We start from the raw sequence: 25,808 nt of genomic DNA, 5'->3' as shown, positions 1-25,808 counted from the left end.
AGGAAAAGAAAAGAAAACCTCTGCTTTAGTTCATAATGCATCTTTAGTGATGTTGACCATTGCAAATCCACATTTGTGAAAATAAGTAAACATCGACCTATGTACAAGACGGGCAACATGGAGGCTGTGGTGCAGATAATCCTGCATTAGGCATGACCATAAACTAAACCAGACGCCTTTAACCGAAGATACTGGCTCACTGCCCTTACTGTATTTGTTTTCATTCTGTGGATGTGACCAATCCCAGTTTAGACTGGGAGGAGACTAGCCCGCCTTCATGTTGGACACGCCTCTATGTTCAGGGAACACCGCTTCATACATACACTGTTGTTAGCGACGTAGCCTCTCCGGCCAATTTCTTTTTTGACATTTCTATTTGCGACCACTTCTAATAACTTCACTTTTTGTTACGGCCAGCTGAATGCACGAGTAGTGGTTCACTGGGTCAAAGTGTTGCTGGTGGCAGTCCTGCGAGGTAAGTTGAACTAGTGTTAGCTCGTTAGCCGAGCATACCTTGTACTGATGGGGGGTTGGTTGTTGTGCTAACGTAGCATTTTGTTAGCTTATATATAACCTTGCCGAACAGACAAGATAGTGATCTAACACTCACCACTGTTCTGTGATGATTTAGTATTTTGTTTTATTTTCGTCTTCCAACCAAATAAAATGTGGAGTTTTGAGTAGCAGCAACATTAGCGTGCAGCGCCGATAAGTTAGTCAAGCTAGTCCAGGCTAAGAGCGGCGACCATGAATTAGCTGACATGCTAGCGCCGAGCAGACTGATCTGACAACATGCATTTTGTTGTTAGTTCCTCCTTGCTATATATTTTGTACTGCCTGGTTGGAGGTTTAAAATAAAGAATCGTTCCTGGCGGACAAGCCGCGTGTATGACAACTAAGTGTTTTTCTGTCAAACTTCTCGCATAACTTGCCGTTAATGCGACGTTAACGCTATGTAGATGCTAGTGCTAGCTAGCTAGCGTTCTTCCCCACATCTAGCATTGCCATAATTAATTACTCACTAAGTGAATTTATTTTACTACCCTGGTTAAACGGTAGCCCATACGTTATACACTTATCAACCAGCTGTGTTGTCGCGCTGTCAGCTGCAATGAAGCGTGGCTGCTTTCTTTTCGTTATATCTGGTTAGCCAACACGCTCAGCTCATTTGGATTTTTTATAGTTAGTCCCATTTTACTGAGGACGGTCAGCGATGACCCGAGTGACACACCACCACTCGCTGTTTGTTTCCGCGAAATAGCCTTTAATTTGCAGATAGTTTAGGTTAGCTCGCTTGCCACATAACTTTGAGATCGCTCTGAAGCCAACGTCAGACAAGCGAAAGCGGTCAGCTGCACCGAAAACGGATGGCGTTAAGCTCGGTGTTTGTCAGAGAGGGGGAGGGGATGAGGCAGGGCTACAGCGAGCGAGAGAGACAGCGCCTACATGCCTGTAAAGTGTTGGCTGACAGCTAAATGTTAGCTTTTTTTGTCGCGCCAGTCGACAAATTTCGCCATATTTTACTGTCTGTCGTATTTGCTTCGCGTTTCGGCAAAGAAAATGTGAAGCTGGATATGCGACAGACTCGATCTCGGCGACTGAAGACCGAACGCTCAGACACCGTGTTTTCCGAAACTGGTGGTGCAGAGCAGTGAGGCACAATGTCGGCTCTCCGCTGACCGACTGCAATGACGTTTACTTAGGGAACGTCAATAAATTAATTTTCTCACGGTGCATGTAGCCTGCTATGAGCCACATAGAAAGATTTCATTTTATTTTAATACTTCGTACTCTGAACCTTTGCCCATGGGATCATTTTGTAAATGTCAGCGATCACTTCTTTAAAAATGCAGAGCTCCTTACATTTTAACGTTTTGTTTTATTTTGCTTATTGTAACACTACACTAAACCTAATTCCCTGTATGTGGAAACATACTTGGACATTCTGATAGACCAGGGCTAAACATATTTGTGTAACTATGCAATCATCATGATCTGAAGAGTTCAAAAGTCTGATGGTGTTCTAATTGATAATGGAAATAAATTGACATTTGTACTTTACATTTAATAGACTGCCAAAAGTCATTCTCAAATTAGACTTATAGAGCATGTGTTTATAATGAACACAGTATCACTATGGTCAGTTTTAACTGCTACATAATTTTGTTTAACTGACCCTTTGTGTCACATTTGACAAAAAGGCTACATTGAATTTGTTAGCAGGACAAAGAAACCCTCCACACTTAAAGCAATTACTTGAAAGACAGTCCCTAACTGGTTGTCTCAGCCATTCTGGTGAGCAATGATGGACCGGACACTCATTGCTGGTTTGTTTCCCCCAGATTTTTTGATTTGTTTGTGATTTTTTTAGATTTTTTCAGGATTTGTCATAAAATTGAGAACTAGGTCAAATGTAATTGTTCTTCATCCAACCTTTTTAAAGTGTAAACTTCAATAAAGGTTTGAAATAAACATTCTTCAGATTTTAAATGGGACTGTGGTGGCTGCCGCATTTACTTGATAAGCTGAATTTGTCAAACCTCACTGTGTACACGGACTAGACCTTTCACAATTTTCCAACACACAACTTTAACAAGAATTCTTATAATTATGATAATAGACATCATTTGGAATTGAAGAACCGTACTCTTAAAATATAAATAGCTCACTTCTTTGCATTCATATTGGTTTGTAAAAGAATGACTGAGTTGACTGCACATTCTTGAAGAATGCTTTGAAATGTGGTTGTTCAGAATAATTTAAACTCAACAACCTGTTAACTGTCAATATATCTTTGTCCAATGTAGCCCCTTTGAGTATGCGTATACAATGAAGAGGCGTGTGGAGGACCAGGAACCGATATTTGCGCCCCAGCAACAGCAAGTACGTCGTCCGCAAGTTCAAGGCATTGCAGACAGCTTCCAGCACCGGGCCCTCGCCCCGGCCCCTACTGTGATAGAGGCATCTGCAGACAACATGCAGCCATCCACTGGCATCCAGTACTCTCTCCCCCAAGGCTACCAGGTATAACTGCATCAAACAATTTGTCATAGATAACAGCCTCCACAGCCGAATTTAATGATTTATAAAAATGTAGGAACGTTGTAAAAAGAGTCCTTTATTCAGTGTAACATTCAGAACAATTTTAGCAAACTAATGAAAATATAGATACAGGGTTTCCCACACATAGACTTTACGTGGGCGGGCCGCCCAGGTATATTAACGTCCGCCAAAGTATATTTGCGACCCATTTAGGTTTAATTTGTTTGTATCCGTCCGCGAGCACGATGCCATCTGCAATCGATTAACTAGTGGACAATGATCCCTCGCTCTACCCCTCCTGTACCGTTCTCGGCTACCACCACAAGTATATTTCAGATCTGTGGGAAACACTGAGATATATATTTTAAAGCTTATTGATCCTAATATTCTGGTAATTTCCTCCTTTAAAAAGGTGCCAGCATTGCCTCAGAGCACAGGTGGACATGGACACGGACATGGACATAACAACACTGCCCCTCATGTTGGTCCCCATGCACACAGCCTGGCAGTTCAGTCCCAGGGACCCACAGTGGTCCAGGGTCACGTTCATCCACCTGCACCCATGACTTCTACCCAAGGACAGCAGTTTCAGCGACTAAAGGTATGGCTACATGGACAAACTATTTTTTTATTAAACTTAACCTCCCAAGAAAACTAATAAGCACCCATCTTTGCAATGTGTTTTGATATGTGATAATGAAATCAGCAATTAAACATGTCTCTTAGGCAAAGCCCTTTTTTCTGGTTGTAATTTCGTTTTTTATTCTGCATTCAGTGGTTGTAATATTTAAAGGTATCTGTCAAACGTTTTCCCTCTTCACTTTGTAGGTGGAAGATGCCTTGTCCTATCTGGATCAAGTGAAGCTGCAGTTTGGGAATCAGCCACAAGTTTACAATGATTTTCTTGATATTATGAAAGAGTTCAAGTCACAGAGGTGAGTTCTTGTTTATTAATTTTCATCAACATTTAAAGAAAATAGTATTTAATATTTATATTACTATCAATTCTGTAGACTACTATTGACAAGCATTTTCTTATACATACATGTACAATATGTGTTTTTACTTATACTTAACTTACGTAAAATAGCTTCACATGCTTCATACTTAGCATACTCATATCTTCCTTATAGCGTTTATTTTACATTCTATATATTTTGGTAAATGTTGTATATACTTTATACTTTACTCTGCACTTAAATGCTTTTTGCCCTTTTTGTTAGATGCTAGACTGCATTTAATAATTTCAGTACCTCTACTCTTTGCGATGAAAAAGTTAATCTTATCCTGTATTCCAACTATATGTCACATGCAGAACAAATCCTGTGGACTTAGTCAATAATTAAACGGATATTAAATACTATCATTCTTCCTGTCACTACAGCATAGACACTCCTGGAGTCATTAACCGCGTGTCCCAGCTCTTCAAGGGCCACCCAGACCTCATCATGGGTTTTAACACCTTCTTGCCACCCGGATATAAAATTGAGGTTCAAACCAACGATCTAGTCAACGTGACCACGCCAGGTCAGATCCACTACATCACGCCTCATGGTATTTCTGTTCATAACATCCCTATAAGTGGAGCGTCCAGCCAACCTGCAAGCCACAACCAGCACCAGAGTCTGCCACAGGCTGTCCCCCAAACCCCCACCACAACCACCACTGCCCCACCTGCCCCCTCCCAACCGGCCCCGAGTAAAACCAGCAAGGTAGGTTTCTATATTAGTTAACTGATCTGAGTTTAATGCACTAAAATGTTTATTTTTTTCTAAACTGACACCAGAGTGAGCTTTTAAATAAAGTATTACGATAACAAACCACTTTTTAAATTATTCAACATTGTTTTGAAAAGAGATTTTCTGAGATTTTGTTAACATGTTTTTATGCCCACCAAACTGAGTCTTTACTCGACGAGTGTGATGATATGTCTTCTCTTCTCTTTCAATTCCATAAGCCAATTCAGTCTCCAGCCCACACACCCACCAGCCAGCCCAACCCATCCATCCCTTCCTACGCCTCACCGCGCTCACCTTCAGTTCAGTCCCACACTCCTGTGAGCAGCACACCGTCCGTGGGGCCACCTCTCCAAAACAACCAGCCTGTGGAGTTCAATCACGCTATAAATTATGTCAACAAGATCAAGAACCGCTTCCAGGGCCAGCCGGACATCTACAAATCCTTCCTGGAAATACTTCACACATACCAGGTAAGAAAATTCACATCAATAAAATTACTATGGTATGCACCCAGTAGTAATCTCACCACCTCCTTTTTTTTAACTCCCAGAAGGAACAACGAAACGCTAAAGAGGCAGCGGGTAACTACACCCCAGCACTGACTGAGCAGGAGGTCTACACTCAGGTGGCGAGACTCTTCAAGAATCAGGAGGACCTGCTCTCAGAGTTTGGACAGTTCCTGCCCGATGCAAACAGCTCGCTGGTGAGTGCCTGTGGACATACTCCTACACTGTGGGCCATTCTAACTGGACTATTAAAAAAACAAAGTCATATTCATAGTAGTATTTCATTTTAATAAAATATCCCTGAAACCACGCATGATACGTTTAGGTAGCATCGTACAAAAGAAACTATTCTGCTCCTCTCATAGACAATATGTTATGGGTTGTCAAATGTATTTATCAGTGGTCAAACTAAGCAGGGAAGACAGTTAACTTTATTTTGCATGTGAATTATTAATATGTTGATGTAATTATATTTAAAAAAAAATGTATTTAACTGGAGTGTGTTTTCATCCCGCTTGACATTTAAAGGGGACCTATCATGCAAAATGCACTTTTGTACGTCTTTTATACATGAATATGTGTCCCCGGTGTTCCAGGGAACTCACCAAGTGTCAGAAAACACAACCCTCTCTATTTTCCTCCATACCCAAATCTCTAAAAAAAAGGGGCTGCAACGGATCTGATAAAAACTGATCCAGATTTGAACACTGTCCTGACGTCAGGACGGTGGCGCTACGGCTATTGGGCCAACTCCACCAATCAGGAGGAGACAACCACGGCATTGCCGTTCGAAAGCGCTGGAGACGTTGTAGTACATATGCCAGGCCTGTAGATGGTGCTGTTCTCACAGAATCAGCCCTTGCTAAAACAAATCTAAAAAATGTCAAATTGAGCAAAATGAGGCATGGCTAAAATGCATGATCTGTTTGGTATTTTGAAAAAAAAAAAGTATAAATATGCCTTATATAGGTATGGTCCTACACTATATTATTCAAATATAGCATGATAGGTCCACTTTAAGTTTAGTTTTGTCAGCGGTGGTAAGCAAATTGTAATAAAGCTTACCATGTTTCTGAGTTAACAGAATTGAAACCATTTTTATAACCCCAGACTAAATGAGACTTGTGCTTTTTGACTGACTTCTCTTTGGTGACATTATAATGTGTAATGTTTTTCTCAGCTGCTGTGTAAGGCTGCACCAGACAGAGCGGAGTCGGTGCGCAATGATCATGGCGGCACAGTGAAGAGACCGTTACTGAGCAGCAAACAGAGACTGAGCCAAAACGGCCTGCCCATCAGGAGACCTCCTGGAGGGGGACCCACACCCCCTGTTAAGGTACACACACCACTGCAAAGGCAATTGATGTTAATAAGTCTAGACTAAATACTAGAAAAACCTCAAAAACCCAGTTCAGCAGCATCTACACAAAAGAACATGCTCCATAATGACCATAAAGTTAAATAAACCCTGTTTTGACAAAAATTGAACAGCTTCAAAAAGGTAAGATTTATTGTGATGTATTGGTTTTACTCTCAACTCGGTGTTTAAATTGCCTTGCAGAAAAAGCCCAAGATTTTGGGGAAGGACCATGGCTTGACTGAAGCCGGCAAACACAGCACCAGCACTGAAACCATGTTCTTTGAGAAGGTCCGTATTGTTATATTCAGAACCAGCCTACTGCAATTACAAGCTTACGACTGAATTGCTATATATTGATTGTTGACATCATCTCAATGGAAGGCTTTCTTTTTTGTTGACAAAACAGGTTAAGAAAGCTCTGCGGAGCTCTGAGGCGTATGACAACTTCCTGCGGTGTCTTCACATTTTCAATCAGGAAGTGATCTCTCGGGCTGAGCTTGTCCAGTTGGTCATCCCATTTCTTGGGTGAGTTTAAACCTACATGCTCTCTGTTACACCTGTCTACAGTCTCCAGTGCTTTACTGCCTCTATAACTGTACTGTTGTGCCTTGTGGCTAAATAATGAAACCAAACTAAAACACCTGAGTTGTAAATAGACTTTGAGTACTACTAGAGATATGAAGTACAACTATTGCAGTAATTGTGTTACTCCCAAATTGGTGTCAGTATTTATTGAGAAATATATTGTAATTTATCTTCTGTTATATCATAATGTTACAGTCCTTACATTTGGTTTTTAATAAAATATGGTATTGATTTAATAGAGGATAAAATTTTATTTATCCCGATGGATATTATTTTCCAGCAGTTTCAATTTAGTGTAAAATGCAATGAAAATGATCAGCAGAATAAAAAAACGTGTGCTAAATGTATGTTTCAAAATAAAGGTACAACTAATTTAATACCGATATCACTGAAAAATGTCTTCTACCAATAATCAGTCAACCACCTGGCCGCGGTCTCACTACTAATTGTTTATTTCACAAACATTGTTGCTCGATTGACAGAAAATTCCCGGAGCTTTTTACATGGTTCAAAAACTTCTTGGGCTACCGGGAGTCGTTTCACGGCGAGTCCAGCCACACAGAGAGTTTACCTAAGGAGCGTGCCACAGAGGGCATCGCCATGGAGATTGACTACGCGTCCTGCAAGAGGCTGGGGTCCAGCTACAGAGCCCTGCCCAAGAGCTACCAGCAGCCCAAGTGCACAGGAAGGACGCCGCTGTGTAGAGAGGTGAGTCCCAGAGGGAAGTCTGCTCCGGTGTTTCTGTCATGATAACCTTTTTCTTGCCCACATGGTCTCTAGATACCGTGATACACATATATTTGTGTTTGAGATTTATATTTACCAGGCATCAAGTAGCATTACAATTTAGCTTTTTAAGAAGATGCATTGACATTTCATTTTTTCATTTCATTTTTATTTGTCCCGCTCATGGTACGCAAAACTCAATGTACAACAATTGCCAACAAAACATGTCTCTACAACACACCATTTGAGCGAAAAGGAGCAGGGAGAAGAAAAACATCTTATATGACCTGCCCCTTTCTAAAAAAATAAATAGAAATAGATGGTCTTGCCCTTCATAATACATTTTCTTTTCTTTTTTTTCTTTTTTTTTTTTCACAGCCAAACTTAACAGTGTCTTAGTATACTAAGAGAAACACAAAAAATACTTATTTCCCACAAAACAACAACAAAAAACAACAACACCAAAACATCAACACCAAAACATCACAAGTGCAACACCCTCATCTAAGTCCTACTGGAGAAGAAGGTGGAAAGCGGCGCATAATAATAACAATAACAATAACAATAACAATGGGACCTGCAAATAAAGAAAAATATTTAACAATGCAGGACCAGAGTACATAGCACTGTATAGACATAGTTATTAGAAGTATCCTTTTTAGGAAAATGCCACAGTTGGAGCAGTTAGATTTGTTCATTTGGATTCTTAGTTTGTAAATTGCTTCCTTAAGCACCGTGCCATCAAGAAGGCATGGATATATATTAACAGCTTGGATTGAAAACACTTATTTTCCTGCCTTTAGTCATACTTGTTGCTAAATTCCACATCTTTGGAAATAAAAGGCCTTCCTTAAACGGAGAATTGAATTGAGCGTGGAATTTTCTCTTTCAGGTCCTTAATGACACTTGGGTGTCGTTTCCATCGTGGTCTGAAGATTCTACATTTGTGAGCTCCAAGAAGACTCAATATGAGGAGCACATTTACAGATGTGAGGATGAGCGCTTTGAGGTGAGGAGAACTCAGTCCATGCATACTCCGTAATAAATACTGTTAGTTCTTGTAGTTATTCAAATGTGTTCAGCACCTTTTCTCCATGATGCCCTTTGCGCAGTAGACCACAGAACATACTTGCTGCTGACACTACCAGTTATTACATGTTACTTGTTAGACGCTTTTATCCAAAGCGACTTACATACTCAATACTGTGGGCAATCCCCACAGGAGCAATTTGGGGTGAAGTGTCTTGCCCAGGGACACAACGACATGCTGACTGCAGTGGGGTTTGAACCTGTGCTCCCCTGATCCGAACACCAACGCACGAGTCCACTGCGCCACAGCCTCCCGGTCCCAGTTATAATCACATATGGATAAATGCATTTGTAAATAATTTCACTGTGACTGCACCCCCATAGCTGGATGTGGTGTTGGAAGCCAACCTCTCCACGATACGAGCCCTGGAGGCGGTGCAGCGGAAGATTTCTCGCATGTCCGCTGAGGAGCAGCTGCGCTTTAAGATGGACAACACAATGGGTGGATCCTCAGAGGTCATCCATCGCAAGGCTATTCAGAGGATATATGGAGACAAGGCCAACGACATCATCGACGGGCTCAAGAAGAACCCAGCTGTGTCTGTTCCCATAGTGCTGAAAAGGTTAGTAATCTGATTTGATCTACTTATTATTTTCTGCTTCAGGTCAGAGCGTAATAGTTAGTTAGTAAGCAAGTCAGTGAAGTTTATTTCTAGAGCACAATCAAATCAGACCAAAGTGCTGTATACGTTAAAATACTGTTCCTGTTTTATAGAATTTGATTTACTTAAGGTTTTTTACGCCCTTTTTCCTCTCCCTGTTTCAGATTAAAAATGAAGGAGGACGAGTGGAGAGACGCCCAGAGAGGCTTCAACAAAATCTGGCGGGATCAGAATGAAAAGTATTACCTAAAGTCACTCGACCACCAGGGCATCAACTTCAAGCAGAATGACACCAAAGTGTTGCGTTCAAAGACCTTACTGAATGAAATTGAAATGCTATATGATGACGTAAGTAAACATGAAGACATAATCACTTATTATGATATTTGGTTTGAGTTGTGAGTTGAGTGGCTGCATGTACAATGCTACTGCCTTTATAAGAATCTCTTCTGTCTTGCCTCCTGTAGCGCCAGGAGCGAGCGTCAGAGGAAACTGCCACGCTGCCAGTAACTGGCCCTCACCTGACCCAGACCTATGAAGACAGCCAGATCCTGGAGGACGCTGCTGCCCTCATCATCCACCACGTCAAAAGACAGGTGGGCATCCAGAAAGAAGACAAGTACAAGATCAAGCAGATCATCCACCACTTCATCCCGGACCTGCTGTTCGCACGGAGAGGGGAGCTCTCTGATGTCGAGGAGGAGGAGGAAGAAGAGGAGGAAGAAGAAGACATGGAGATGGATTCAGAGGGCCCTAAGAAGCACAATGGCCTGCCAGGCAGCAGCCCGTCGAAGTCCAAACTCCTCTTCAGCAACACGGCAGCTCAGAAGCTGCGGGGCACAGACGAAGCCTACAGCCTGTTGTTCGTGAACAACTACTGGTACATCTTCCTTCGTCTTCATCACATCCTCTGTACGCGTTTGCTGCGCATCTACGGGCAGGCTGAGAAACAGATAGAGGAGGACGCCCGGGAGCGAGAGTGGGAAAGAGAAGTGTTGGGCTTCAAAAGGGAAAAAAATGAAAACCCAGCAATCCAACTGAAGATGAAGGAGCCACGTAAGTGAGAAAGAGAAGAAGTGGTTATGGTTTTGTTTAAACATACTCAGTTTGATTGATAGATGAAACGGGTTGCATTATACTTTGTAATCTCACGCTATATAACCGTAAACACATTTACTACTTTCTACCTGCAGTGGATGTTGATGTTGAGGACTATTACTCGGTGTTCCTGGAAATGGTGCGTAATCTTCTGGATGGGAACATGGAGCCGATTCAGTACGAGGACTCCCTGAGGGAAATGTTTACTATCCATGCCTACATTGCCTTCACCATGGACAAACTCATCCAGAGCATCGTCCGGCAGGTCAGCACATTCAATGATGATGATTCTATTTCTGTTCCTGTAAACACCGGACTCAGACTTATAACTAAAATGTTGTTAGTTCATATTAAAACATTAATTAACTGTGACTATAACAACCTAAGTGTTAACTTCTGCACTGAGCTGGCTCTAGTTTTTCCTTTGTGGATACTTGCATACTGAACCCCCTGCTTTCACAGCTCCAGCACATCGTCACTGATGATGTATGTGCACGTGTAACGGACCTGTACCTGAGCGAAAGTGCCAACAAATCCTCGGGAGGGCCACTGTCCACGCAGACGTCCAGGGCCACAGCAGAGGGCTCCTACCAGCGCAAAGCAGAGCAGCTAATGACGGATGAAAACTGCTTCAAGGTACCATTTGCACCGAGAGATGAGGATATTGCAGATCGGTATAAACTATTCTGAGCACTTTGTTTAAACAAGATATCCTCTGATTGTGTTTCTGTTTAGTTGATGTTTGTAAAGAGCCGAGGATCTGTCAGTCTGGCCATGGAGCTGCTGGACACGGAAGAGGACAACTCTGATGAGCCAGCGGAGGCAGAGGTATGACGATTGAGCATTGAAGTACAGTTCAAGTATTAAGTGTCCTGTAGTACAGCCCTGCAACAAGTATAACTGCTATGTATATTTTTGGTCCACTTTTAACACCAATGGGCATTGTTGCAGAAACAATTTGTCCTTCAACTGGACGAGCAGAAAATAATTACCAACTCTTTTGATGTTTGATTACAAATATTTGTATCAATTCGAATATTCTTGATCAGCTTGAGTAATTAATGGTTCCAGACTCTGAAATGTGAGAATGTGCAGCTTTACTGTGTTTTGTATTATTTTTAATATATTATAATTGTGTTTTTGGCTTTCAGTTGGTCACCTCGACTACAAGAGATGAGCTTTTGTTTATATATTCTGACATTTTGTAGACTAATATATATGCGACAAGCTTAAATTGGCTGATTTTATTTATTTTTCCAGCTAAACAATATTGTTTAATACTTTTTAACCTTTATATTCCTGATTTTAGAGGCCATAATTACTATTCTGGTTAAGTAGGAGGTTCAAATGTGTGTCTGCACGCTTTTTTAAATGTTTTTTTCTTCTGCTCTGTCCTCCACAGAGGTGGTCAGACTACGTGGGCAGATACCTGAACTCAGACTCTGCGTCCCCTGAGCTGCGTGAGCATCTGTCCCAGACGCCGGTGTTCCTCCCCAGGTGAGGCCCCAGCCATGTGTCCCTCTTGTCTGCATACTTTCTGTCCTGAGGCTCTAGACAGCCGCGCAGCCACTCCACTGTTGACAAGCCAAACCAGCTGCCAAACACCACTCATTTTCAGAAGTAGAACCTGTGGCACTTGTGCACAACTCTGACCCAAGGAAGCTCTTGTAATTACAAAAGTTTTAGGCATAGGACCTCTGCGTTTTTATTAACGGACAAACAACAAGGTTTGAGAAGGTTCATTGAAGAGAGTCACTCCACAGATACAGTGAAGTGCTCGCAGTGCCTGATGCCCTGCTGTTTGTAAAGAATCTCATTGGCCGTGAACATGACTTTTTCAGTTTTTGATCTCTGCCTCACATTGAAGATTGCACTTTACATGGCCATCTTTTAAAAAAATATGGAATTTATTTATTCACTGATTCAGTTCCTTTTTAATGGGAATTTTATTTATTAATAGTAAGGTTTTTTTAAATGGTTTTGGCTTGATCATGGGTTTTGAATTTCCACCTCAAAATCATTTGGTTTGATTATTCACATTGTATTAAAATTTGAAATGATGTTTTTCATTGTGTAACATAAGAACAAAAGTCATTGAATGCACAAACTGAAAGCAAAACAAATGGGTTCCAACCTTTTTCATTTTAAAATAATTTTTCTACGATGTCTTTGACCTGAGTTTGTGAGACTGAAGCTGTTGTGTTGGACCTGAGAGACTTTGTTAAGAGAGGAAGGTGCAGTCATGATTTCCTTTTCTACCTTTTCATGCCCTTTATTTGTGATTGTATTTAGATCAACGGTCCTATTTTTGACTTAATTTGCTGTTTGGAAATGTAAATGTTCAAATGTCCATTTGTTTAAGTCTGTTATACTCAGTGTAATATTTGTAATAACTTCCCGTGGAAACAGTGCACTCCCGTTGCAACTTTTTGTTGTTGGTGAGGTTTTCTTCCACTGGTTTGACAGAAATTAGAGCTCATAAGTTTTTTAAAACTCTGGTCAAGCACATTATCTGCAACACTTGTACAGAGGAGTAGGTTATGTAAATAAAATGATTGTCTAAATTGTATTTTCATGTTGGTGTATTTCTTTCCTGAGCTGTGCATAGAGGCGTAGTTGTGTCCGCTGCTTCTTGAAGCTTCAGATGAGTGTTGCACATGGAGCTGTCTGTCATTGCTGTTTGGTGATTTTTCTGTTTTCTGTTTTCTTTGAGATGGCTGTCCATTACCATAACATTTCAAAAGCCAACAAAAAATAATATATATTTATCTTATTTAACCCATTGCATAAATCTGGTGCCTGACTATGATTTATCAGTGGGCTCACCAACATCTTGTCCCTTTTTTTTCTTTTTTCATCCAATCTATGAGAGATAAGCAGCATAAGAGGTCCAAAGACTTCCTCCTTTACAAAAGTCTTCGATGGCAGTAAAAAAAAAAATTCAGCAGTTTCTTTCCCAGTTGTGTTGGGTCTTCATCTCATGATCATAACACTGTGTACATTGTTGGTGAAAGTATGTGCACATCAAAGTATTCTCAGCTCATATTTTGGATCTTATCCGGCATCAATTTTCTAGTCTTTGTTTCTAACACTTTTTTGAAATTGGCCTCACTGTCTTTTAAGTGGAGCCCTGAATGCAAAAATATGCTTCATGGTTTCAGTCCCCGCACACCTGTACCCTCAGTGGTAAGTACACATTCAACTTTCATTCAGGTGGGGTGAATAATTGCATTTTTTTATTACCTGCACAAAATCAGAATACATTTTCCAATTCAAATAAATATTTCTTTGCCAAGCATATTTAGATTTGAACTACGTGGCTGTGCATCGGAAGTGCACTGCACAGAAATATTACGACTGCTGCCTCTGCTGCTCTTATAGATCCACATTCCCCTCGAATGATTTGACTCCCTATCTAATTCGGTTAATCGGTGAGTTGCAATGCATGGGTTTAAAACAATTATTGTTTAAAGGGACAGTCCTCTCAAATTTGACTTTACTGTTCTCAAATTTGCTTAATGTCATGTGTATTGTGCCTGACCACATCTCCTAGTCTTCTAAACCGCGCAGTGTATGCTGTCAAATACAAGATTGTTCCATGTATAACATGCTTAAGTTAATAAAACTGTTTAAAACTGAAATTTGTGCGAACTTTCCCTGTAAACGTGCTGCACCCTTTTGATGTCTGGAGTAATGAGAAGAATGTACTCTTTGATCCGTGTGGTATTCATGCCTGTCAATATCTCTTGGCCTTCAGGAATTTGAGACGCATAAGGAAATGCCAGAGAGGATGGGAGCAGCTGCAGCGGGAGAGAATGAACAAGGTCCCCTCGGACAAGCCTCAGGACGGCAGCAGCGACATAAAGATGGAGTGCATGTTCAAGCTCAACTCCTACAAGATGGTCTATGTCTGCAAGTCAGAAGACTATATGTACAGGCACACCGCACTCACACGCGCTCATCAGGTAAGCAGAACATGGTTGTATACTTACAATAAATGTTGTCTTCTCTTTAATTTAATAAGTTATGTCAATTGTCAGCTTTTTTTTTCTCTGATAGAATAGAAGCATTGTCATTATGTATAAAATACAATGAAATTACTGTTGCGCGTACCTTCGGTACTTAAAACACCCACACAACCATTTGAAAACAAATACATATTATGTTGGTAATCTTGTGTTGCAACAAGCAAAATATATACTGTATTTGGTTCCAGCAGCAACCGAAATGGCTTTCCTTTCAACCGAAATTGTGGAAACATTGAACGTTTAAGCAGTGATAGGGCTAGCACAATGCAGCTCATTGCAAAGCTGTTTCAACATTAGAGGCAAAGTCAGAAAACTAACCTTTCCAGAATTGTCAACAATGAACTCAGTTTTTCTCAGCGAGGTAATATTTTGCATTTATTTTTCTTTCTCCTTCACCAGAAATATACTATCGGGATTTCCTACAAACTGATTATGTTATTAGATTTTATGAGAGATGGGATAAAACTATTACTAAGCCCAACCTTGTTGCTCATTTAAATGCAATGTCATATTTTAACCTTCTAATAATTGCTGCGAGTGGTTGTTGTTGTCAGTGGGGTTTGAGCCAACGTTTTATCCTTCTCAAGATATGTTGTAAATTATCTTTGTCCCTTTCATACCTTATCTTTTTGTTTTTTTTGTTGTTTTCTTCAAAGGCTCTATCATGATTTTGGGGGGTTTTCCTTCAACTTTTAATTTTAAAATGATGAAACGAGATGTGGATGTGGATAGATGTGAGGTCACTTCAGTAGCCTCCAGATGACACTTAATAAGGGGCCAGTCCCTTCCATACTTACATTACCGTTGATGCTTTCAGTGATGTTCTCTAGTCCCAATCGCTTAAATGTCTTCGAAGCATAGAAACAGGATAGTCTCGATTCTCTACAATCCAGTGGCAAGATACATTGCGTCTTGATGTTATACTATGCAAGTTAATGTGACGACTCTTTATATTTCAAGCTGTCAGCTGAGCTCCTCTGGTCTTCTCTCCTCTGGTCTTCTCTCCTCAGTCCCAACAGCGGGTCAACACTCGCCTGCACAGACGCTTTCATACCTGGCTGGACTCCTGGGCCAAAGAGCATGTGACCAGCGACATGGCTGCCGACAACCGCAAGTGGCTGATGGGAGAAAGAAGAGAAGGCCTGTTGCCCTGCACCACCACTTGCCACCTTAAGGTCCTCCATTATATCAACATTAACAAGTTCCGTGTGAAGTACAGAACACTTTAGTCTCTGTCTATTGAAAGAAACTGTGACGGTGGCTGTCTTCACACACTGCCAGTGATGACTCCATGTACACAGTAACTCCGTGCAGATTTCTACAACCTGCTGTTACTGGATTCAGTTGCCAACTTTTTTTTGGTGTCCGACCTGAGTCAGGAAATGTCTACAAACGTTGAGCTTGCATTGCAAAATCCTGCAATGTATGTAAAATAGTTTTTTTCAGGTGCTACTGTCGCTATATTTTAAAAGAAACCTGCCTGTCTCAAAAATCCAATTATTATATTAATTACATGAGATGAATAGACTGGGAAAACACTCCTTACTGCATCATTTATTTAGAGCAATTCACAGTTTAAACAACAGAAAACCTGGTAAAGCAAAACTAGACTAAACAATGTTAAAGATAATTTACTTTAACATGTACCTGATACTCGGGCAGTAATCTGGCTTCCAGCTGTTAACTTGTATAGCCTGTGAATGTTTTCCTTCTTTAGTGGTAAAGGTGCATAATGCACTATATTGATATAGATATAGATATATATATATATAAAGTATAAACTGTACATTCAACATCTCTGGTGACAGCTGGGTAGATGCTCGACATCTTTACAATGCCAGCAGTGTATATTGCGTAAAGTAATTTATGACCGCCCAACACTTTGTAAATATGTTGTTTATATCTAGATTTGTTTTAACGTGTAGCGTACTTTAACACACATTTGGTATCAGTCTTTAGCTAAAGTTTGCTGAACTGTTTTTTACCAAAGGATGTTAATTAGAGACCTTTTCGTTTGTGGTCTGTTGAACGTGTAATTCCTAAAGTCTTTGAGTAGAAGAATTTCCCATTTTATACGTGTTTCTACCCCGTTATTTGCATTTCTACCTTCAGTCTCTGGTATCAGTATCACTCGTGGTTTTAAGATGATTGAATGTAGCGGAGCAGCATTTCTCATTTCTGAAAGTACAGTATATGTCCTTTTTCAAAGTACTGAGGTCTACTCAATGCTATCAACCTTTCCTGGTATTTAAACTTTATGAAATGGTTATAATCAGAATGACAGGATCGATATGTCGCCTATAAAACTGTACCTGAGCGGTGTTTATTTTGTATGCCCTTTGTTGGTGACAAACACTGACTGATGTATAGTAGCTCTATGTGAATGTCAGACGTGTGAACAGTTTATGGATCAAGATAACAAGCAAACAATAATATTTCCTTTAGACGCAGCTATCAGTTTTGTATTTCTTGCTGAAATACAAACGTGAATGTTGTATTCCATTTGAAAGAGGGATGTAAACTAATGATTTGTATTCCTGCAGTTTATTCAATAAAACTGGAATTGGCCCTGTCGATATGTTAGATGGAGATGGGAAGATATCCATCATGCTAAATACCGTTAAACGTGTTTCACAAATTAACATATAAGCAACACGCTGTTCTTAACATTAACGCTATCCTTGTTATCTTCACATCATCATAACATAAGCAAGTTGGACGCACCAAAAGTTCATTATGTCGGCACAGATTTGCTCCAATACTTTAAATGAAGCAGCCTGACTACAAATATTCCTCCATTAAAGGCAATGGTCAGTAACATAAACAGCTACAGACAATCTTGGAACAGTTTATTACTTGGGTTTTTATTTTTATATTTACTATGTTTAATATGGAATACCACAGAAAGTCCCGGGAAATGATTGTACATAAAGACATTGTTTGTACTTCGTTTTAATGTGTCTGGACTTTTATGATGTTGTACATGAGTGTTAGTATGGTGTTGGGCATTAAACTATACGTTAAATAGTAAGAAATCTAGTTGACCACCTTCTTTTTTATTTTTGACAGCGTTTTTATGATATGGGCCACTTGTTTCTTTTTTTAAAGAAAAAGGTCAACCCGTAAGTTCTTCATCAGGTGATATATCTGCCTTTTTGACTTTTCTAATGTCCCAAAAGCATACACTCTTTAACACAACAAACAAAAGATCATTTGTTCGATTTCCAATGCTAGAAAATTACATACAAAAATTGATAAAACGGCAACATCTGAAATTGTGACTTTTGTGAAGATGGTAAACATTGAATGTCTAAACGGATAATTAGAAAATGTTGATTTTATGTGAAATTTCTCACACTGACAGCTCAGACATTAAAACACCAATTGTTTGAGGATATTTGAACTTGTGGACTTCTGCTATGCTCGTACGTAGATGCGCGTGCACACCACATCATCGGCTCCGAAAGTCTGAAACGAGATTGAAGACAGAAAAAAGAAATCTGATAAACATCGTCATCAGCAGTCTCTTGTTGCTTCAGTAAAGTTAATCTTTCATCATCAGACCTTTTTCTTACTTTGAGAACACTTACACAGCCAAGTTTAGACCGCTCTGATATTAGTGCCTCTGCCTAGTGCCTTCACCTGGGGGGTGTCTGAGGTTTCCTTATTAACAGGCAATTCAGTCTTTTTGTACTTAAAGGTAAGGTACGGTACGGTACGTTTATTTATAGAGCACATTTTCAGACACAGAGGCAATTCAAAGTGCTTTACATCATCATTAACACTTAATAAGACAACCGAAAGGTCACCTATTATCCAAAATACACTTTTTCATGTCTTTTTTTTTTATACATGAATATGTGTCGCCAGTGTGTTAAAAGACTCAAAGTCTCAGGAAAAAAGATTCTCTCCTTTTTTTTTGTCCGGAACCATCTATATAAAAACCTGTCAGAAAATCAGCTGGTAACACCCGTCCACTTTATCACCTGAATCTCCTCCTCGAGCACCATTGTGTTCTTTTAACCAATCATCTCTCAGAGGGGCGTGGCCAGCAGCAGCTCATTAGCATTTAAAGATACAGACACAGAATCAGTACTTCTGAAACAGGGGTTTATGGGATGCTACAATGCACAATCTGTTTGGTATTTCGAGCCAAACACTTCAGAGACATGTTTCGTATATATCTGAGAACTATAATATATTGTTGAAAAGGAGTATAATAGGGGACCTTTAAGTAAAATTTGAAATGCCTTATTCTTATACTACTTAAAGTCAAAGGTAATTGCAAAAATTACTTAAATATCAAGTAATTTAATTCTTACTGTATATGTCAACATTGTACACACAGAATCTTACATTTATAATTTACATTTACCAATAATGTAAGAGCCTTTTAATATTGTATTTTTTCTTTAATACTTTGTTTACTACTGGGTAAATTAGTACTGCATTTATCATTTATGCATGTTACATTGATTTGGAAAATATAACTGTCAAAATTGTTCTTCAGTACAATAGTTTGTAGCATTCCAGCATTGACACATATAAAACATTACCATCATCTTGTGAAAACAGTTTTCTGGTTTCCTGAAGTCTTTCACTTGTACAAATGGCAGTTGAAGTAATTGTCCCTCTACACCGCATTATAAAAAGCTTCATTTTCATTGTGTTGTAGTCCCTACATGTATTTTTAAAGCACTCATATGATGCTCTTTCGCCAATAATGACCTAAATGCCTGCTCATATTGTGATCTTAATTTGGATCAGCTGTCTGCTTAAAGAAACAGGTGGACAAAAGCTGATATGAGAATGGGGAGAAAAACATTGCATGCTGCGGGTTATGGGGTTTATGTGTCCAAGGATAAAGATTTATGGAAGTCCCAGGGGCAAAGCACTATGGCCAACTGCACTGCACACATTATCATTATCTCCTGCTGTGTGGCGGCACGGGGAAACAGGGCAGGATGTGAAAAATGAAGCCCAGGCGACTCCATCTGGCACGTGGCGAGATGCCGAGGGAGACATTAACTGGAGGTATCACCAGGGTCCATTGGCATTTCTCAAGAGCAAGATCAATGAGACCAATTAAAGCCCGTTTCGAGGACACACACACACACAGATCTGGACCCCCGACTAAATCACAGCCACACAATCTCATCTGGCTCTAGTCCCATCATAAAGTCGCCGGTGCACGGCTGTATTAATCTTTTTTAAAAAATCGATATTTATTGGATTGAAATGTAAAAAAAAAAAAATGAGGTTCGTCGCATGGACAAGTATTTATTCTACTTTTTACTGTAGACTTGCCGAATGATCTTTGTGCCCCTCTTCGATCACAGTGAGTGCAGTGAGCAGCGCCATGTTGTCTTCATTAGGCCCCTCATCCATCCATCTCCCCCTGGGACCCTCATGCTCTCATCTGCTGGACAGTGCTTTTATTAGACTGAATGTGCTTTTTATTCTGTACTGAGCCACATGCCTCTGTACACTGAGAGGAGATGGACATCTTGTTGGAAGAAGACGGGATGTTTTATTTCCCTGGAGATGAACGGGCATAACTACCACGCAGCAACAGTTGCTAATAGATTTTATCTCAAAAATAAATCTCATAATATAAACGGGTCTACAATCATTATAGTTGAGAAATGAAACAATTGTTACATTTGTAGTTCATGTTCTGACTGAAGTTTTGGACTACTCCAACCAACCAGGGGAGTTTAAACTTTGCAGTTACCAATGTGCCACTGTTTTACTATTTAGTAATTCTGTGTTGTCTATGTTCATACTGACAACATGACCAATGAAGTCTAATTGAACTGGGTAAACAATCATCCTAATCTCCCTACATGTCTTCTTCTTTGACATTTGCTTCTAGTCTTTGGAAATGATGTGACAGACTGAATACAAAATGACTAAACCATGTAGGCTTTCTAAGACTACATTTAAATAACTGTTAGCATAAATTACCTTGAATTCGGTGCAGTATGTAATATCATTTTGTGTTGTGTAATTTATGATCTGATCCCAGCAACAATATACTGACTTAAACATAAGTATCTGCGTGCAAAGTAACCCATCTGTCATCACCCCCCCCTCAGCATTCAGCAGTATATTTAACTTGTGTTGCTGAGGCGTAGTAAAACCAAAACTTTGTTTGCAGAATATTACAGAACCTGTTAAACTAATACTCATTATTTAGTTTTATTAATAAATTAGTTATGTGTACATCTACTGACGTCAATATAAAATATTTCACAGTCTGGATCGCCTCAGAGCCAAAAATCTTTGCTTCAACATCGTTCAAATCTAAAAATCCAAACAATGCATTAGTTGGGATGTAATATGAGGGATTTTCGTTTAATTACAAACCAGCAGGGAATATATATCGGACCTCTCCCACACCGGTGGTATTATAACTTGTTCTCTTTTCCTGTGAAACTTTTTTTTCTTCCCAATGATTCAACCCCACATGCCGATCAGATTACATCCCATCACTCCAACATGGACAGACAGACGTCCACACCCTTATCTTAAATAAAAACAGATTTGGTGCGGTTCAAAACGTTTGTTCCCAGTTTGGAAACCTGCCTTCAGCCTAAATTACAGCCCCTCTCAAGTGTTTCCCTGAGTGCCTCTCTGCAGTGGTGAGTCCATCACAGACAAACTGGACTTTGTTGACCAGCTGGCCAATAAATCCAAGCAGACCCAGATGTTTACAGGAACTAAACTTCTTTGTCTTAGTGATCTTGAATTTACAGGCTGACGTGTTTCTGATGTGTGCAATATCACTGAGTGCAGTCCAACATCATTCGTGAGGCAGTTAAATGTTAGTGTATTCCTTTTAAATCTAGACTAAGTTTCTCCGTGGATCCCCTGAATCTGCCTTGCTGTAACAAATACTTCACCTGCTCTCAGCCTACATGGCCTACATGTTAGAAAACCTCTTTTAATATGAACTTAAATAGATATATTTAGTTCATATTTCCTTGATGTGAACAAATAATGAAATGTAAGAAACAATGCATCATGATAATGTGCTGCCTCACAGATGCAGGCATGTTTATTCACACCCTCATTTGGCAGAAGAAGGAAATACAAACGGTGTTTCAAAATGGCCATGGGAGTTCAGAACATTTTCCAGGAACTACGTCGTTTTTTGGGTAAATTATTGACCAGATTGTTTCACATTTCACATCTGGTGTCACCACCCAGTTATGGCCTGTCTTTCTGCTTGTGCTGTGATTGTGTGTTGTATCCGCCTGAAGTATATTACAAGTTCCTTAAGTTCAAAAATAAATCTCATCTGTGAGGCCATGTTTGTTCCACGTTCCAAGTATTTATGCTAAGCTAGGCTAACCAGCTTCTGGCTGTCCTTTTGATGTATAGATATGAGAAAAAATAATAATTGAGGACTGTCTGTTTAAGCAATCCCTTGATTTCTTATTGGCAGACAGAGATGTAGAAACAGGAATTGGCCCATATATTTAAAGACAGCGACCAAACCTGACACCTCATCCCACTTTCAAAACATCTGTTCATCTATCTGCTGGGAGATTTTGTATGAAAATTGGAGTCATTGAATCCACATCCGTCTCCAGGCTGATGGGAGGAGAGCATTTGGGAGCTGCAATTTTATAAAAGAAAACAGAGAGAACTATTTGCTTATTAGAGAAAAGGGGATGATCATGAAGACACATGTGGACCCATAAATGCTTTATACACTTGATTAATTTGAGTCAACATCTGCGTGTAGCACTCTCTTACTTCTCACCCATATTTCACTTATAGTAAATGAAAATAAATAGAACTGCTCACCAGTATGAGTTCATCCCCATTGAGTTCTCGGGTCCAGAAGGTCTTCGGGCCGTTCCCGCTCAGTAGAGTCTGTTTGCAGTACATCTTGTTTTCTGTTTCCCAAGTGGCCAAGCTCTGTAGAAAAAGCCGCACTTTCATGAGGGTTCCTATATTTATTTCCTCAATCTTAGCCGACTTACAGACTGTGTGTTAATCACTAGTCAGTCTTCAGGGCTTATTTTTGCATGTTTTACCCTGAATAATAATACTTTTCAGATTTATCTGGTTGGTTTTTAGCTTGTTCCTTGCAGCCCTACATTTTAGTATAATATAATGCTTAAGGGTACACTAATAAAACCAATTGCACTCATAAAGTTCTGGTTACTTATCACAAGGAATACTTTTTTGTTATATTAAGGATACAAGTCAGGCTCTCTCATCCTCTTCGGTTTTATTTCTACCATTCTTTTAAAAATCTGTCTCCTACAAGTCTCCACATTTCATAAGATGTCCTTTTTAACTTTCACCGACTTGGGTATTGTTGGTTAATTCCTTTTTTTTTGTCAAAGTTAATTTATCCCTCAATGATAGTGAAGTTAAATATTTAGATTTTTTTTTTAAAGAACATTCCAGAGGGAGGTTTTGTGATCCAGTGGGAAACCCCAATACTTAAAACAAAAAGCTACACAGTAATTTAAGAGAAGGAGACATATACATTGATAGAAAGTTAATCATGTACTGATTAATCAGATTACCTTACACTTTCTGCCGTCCACCGTCTCCTCATTAAACTCCTCTCCCATGAGGAAGTTGATCTCCGTGGTGCGGACGGTGGTGGAGGTCTTGATGTAGAAGTGCTCATCGTTCTGCCTTATCTCCACATGGGGCTTAGACGCAGCCGCCACCGCCACCTTCCTCAGCATTGCGTTCACTCCTGAGAACACACACAGAGCTACAGTGTGAATACTACACAGGGCTGATCAGTCAGTGGAGGATAAGACCCTGATGTACAAAACCACTTTGATCCCACCTTTAACCACTAAGAACTACTTTGTCCGTATTTTATCACTTGATATTGAGTTGTGTCACGTCACATTTTTTCTGTCTGCCTCTGGCGCCAAAGACATGGGAAGAAAAATATCTGAGTTCATGTTACAGATGTGAAACTTGGCCTATTTACCAAAGGAATGCATACAGATAGTCATCAATCTGAGTTCAAACTAACCCTTTATTAGTTGTCAGGAGAAGATTTCACAGTATAAGCCAGTGGGTTTTCATATTTAAAAAAAAAAAAGGGTCTTGAGATTGTTATCAGCAGATGTTGCAAATATGGAGGCTGCAGTGACAAGGTGATGAGGGGGAGGAATGCTGCTTTGTTTGGCTCTCCTGTACCTCATGATAGATTCTGTCCTCCAAACAGCGGAAAAGCTATTAACCCTTCCTGTCACACATTACAGTGAAAACAATCAGATGAGAGAACGCTTCAGTCTGTTTCCCATCCATCCTCCTTGGAGTTCACGTTCTCTCCTCCTGTAATTTAAACCAGTTGTCCTCTACTTTGGAACAAGCAGTGCCGGTGGTAAATGTGGTCTTTTGCAACCATACATCTAAAAGCAATTTAAACAGCAGCCTAACCTGCCTATGATCGAGCTGAAATTAGGTATTTAGACATTGGATTGTTGGACCGTGGTGGGAAAAATATCATCTTTAATTGTACCTTTTTTGATCAATCAGTTCTTTTGTTAAGATGCTTACAAAAAGTATAATCTCCAATCTGTACCTCAAGTTTGAATTTTTTTTCTTCTGTTTTGTTAACAATAGAAAATCACCAATCTATTCACTTAACTTCATCTCTGCATGCATTTCAAAATGAACCTTGATTGCAGTCTGTATTCCAAGTACGATATCTACATCTATCGCACAGACCTCCTTCCTGTTCAGTCAATACATCATTTCAGAAACCCCTCGAACTAAAATGCAATCAAACATTCATAGAAAAAGAGAAAATGATCCTCACCCAGAGCTTTGAGCAAATCTTCGAAATTCTCGCTGCTTTTCATTTTCCAGGTGCCTGCAAAATTGGGCATTTTTTCTTGTGGGGTTCTGGATGTGTCTCAGCCTTTCGTCTCCTGTCGTCTGTCTCCTCCGCTGCCTTTCTCTTCAGGCTCTTTCTCTCCCTCCCTCTCTCCCTCCCTCTCTGTGTGCAATGATCCCACACAGCAGACCCCATTCCCCCTCCACCTTAGCCTCCTCTCCCACACATCCATTACACACAAACACACACACACACACATTGTAAATGGTTTATTCTCATTAGAGAATAGAATAATTGTGGACAAATTATGATTCAGTTGAATGTTCTTGATGTCTCTTCATCTGATCCGACTGAGATTTAGTGGAACTTAATAGAGTATTTACACAAATATTTATTGAACTAAGATTTTTTTTTTATACAAATGTTCCTACTTTGCCTTTTATGTAGGTATTTATCCACCAAAAAGGATTATATTCTCTCTTCCTTTTATACAAAATGTGTAGTGTGGTGGAGAAAATATATTGCACCTACATTGAGTTAATTTTTATTTCAAAGTAGTTTAAATTTGAAACCAATTCCATTCACCCCCACTGGGAGGAGGACATCACAAAAAATGCAGTACAGTTTTAGTTTGTTTGTTGTTCAAATATATTTATGACTGTAATGTTAGGTGGATCTACCCTTAATGTAAAGCAATAAACGATCATAAACTATTTCAAAAAAGGTTTGTTGTGCAGTCATGTATTCAGCTGTTGTAGAAACACTGATACTGAAAGGATAAGTTCATATTGTTCATAAAGTACATCTTAAAAAATACTTGTTTGTCCTTTGTACATTAACACAGTTTTTGGTCACTTCACTTGCTGTTGTTATGATTTGAAGAGATCCATTGCTAAAGTGATTTCAATGTAATCATGATTAAAATGTGTTTATAGTTCTGCCGAAGTTTAAACAGTCTGAGTTAGATTCATTTTGGCATTTTCTAAAGTTATGGTCTTTTTTTACAAGGTTTAAGAGAAGATAGTTGATTTGTGTAACTCAGATTGACTGCAGAAGCCTTTTGTTACTGGGAAATGCATTTAGCATGAAGCAAATGGATTTTATCTTCCATTTATTTGCTTATGAAATCAGGAGTGAAGACAAAAAGTGAAGACATCTTGTATAATACTTTTGAAATGAGGAGGCTGGATTAATGTTCTATAGT

At 39.6% G+C, this 25,808-nt stretch overlaps 2 protein-coding genes across 3 annotated transcripts; one reads left to right on the top strand and one right to left on the bottom strand.

Annotated features, from left to right (window-relative positions):
• The first annotated feature begins 293 nt into the window (after window positions 1-293).
• Window positions 294-17,806, top strand: LOC117471362 (paired amphipathic helix protein Sin3a-like). The gene is made up of 21 exons (XM_034116315.1): window positions 294-475; window positions 2,808-3,024; window positions 3,455-3,643; window positions 3,871-3,977; window positions 4,427-4,754; window positions 5,000-5,251; window positions 5,332-5,484; window positions 6,468-6,623; window positions 6,849-6,935; window positions 7,054-7,172; window positions 7,715-7,940; window positions 8,851-8,967; window positions 9,372-9,610; window positions 9,814-9,997; window positions 10,117-10,705; window positions 10,843-11,012; window positions 11,210-11,383; window positions 11,483-11,575; window positions 12,150-12,244; window positions 14,505-14,712; window positions 15,786-17,806. Exons 2-21 carry the CDS (start codon window positions 2,830-2,832, stop codon window positions 16,002-16,004), a joined length of 3,900 nt encoding a protein of 1,299 aa, XP_033972206.1. The 5' UTR covers window positions 294-475; window positions 2,808-2,829; the 3' UTR covers window positions 16,005-17,806.
• LOC117471363 (cellular retinoic acid-binding protein 1) lies at window positions 16,875-24,752 on the bottom strand. Of its 2 annotated transcripts, none has more exons than XM_034116316.1 (4): window positions 24,587-24,752; window positions 23,325-23,503; window positions 22,591-22,704; window positions 16,875-18,243 (listed from the first exon to the last, which is right to left on the bottom strand). In XM_034116316.1, the coding sequence occupies exons 1-4, from the start codon at window positions 24,654-24,656 to the stop codon at window positions 18,193-18,195; spliced, it is 414 nt and encodes a 137-aa protein (XP_033972207.1). In that variant the 5' UTR covers window positions 24,657-24,752; the 3' UTR covers window positions 16,875-18,192. The 2 variants fall into 2 exon arrangements, with proteins under 2 accessions (XP_033972207.1, XP_033972208.1); XM_034116317.1 differs by lacking the exon at window positions 16,875-18,243 and adding an exon at window positions 22,309-22,399.
• Window positions 24,753-25,808: the final 1,056 nt, after the last annotated feature.

Source organism: Trematomus bernacchii, unplaced genomic scaffold (genome assembly GCF_902827165.1).
Source record: "Trematomus bernacchii unplaced genomic scaffold, fTreBer1.1, whole genome shotgun sequence".
NCBI lineage: Eukaryota > Metazoa > Chordata > Actinopteri > Perciformes > Nototheniidae > Trematomus > Trematomus bernacchii.
This window is presented reverse-complemented; position numbering and strand designations above follow the sequence as displayed.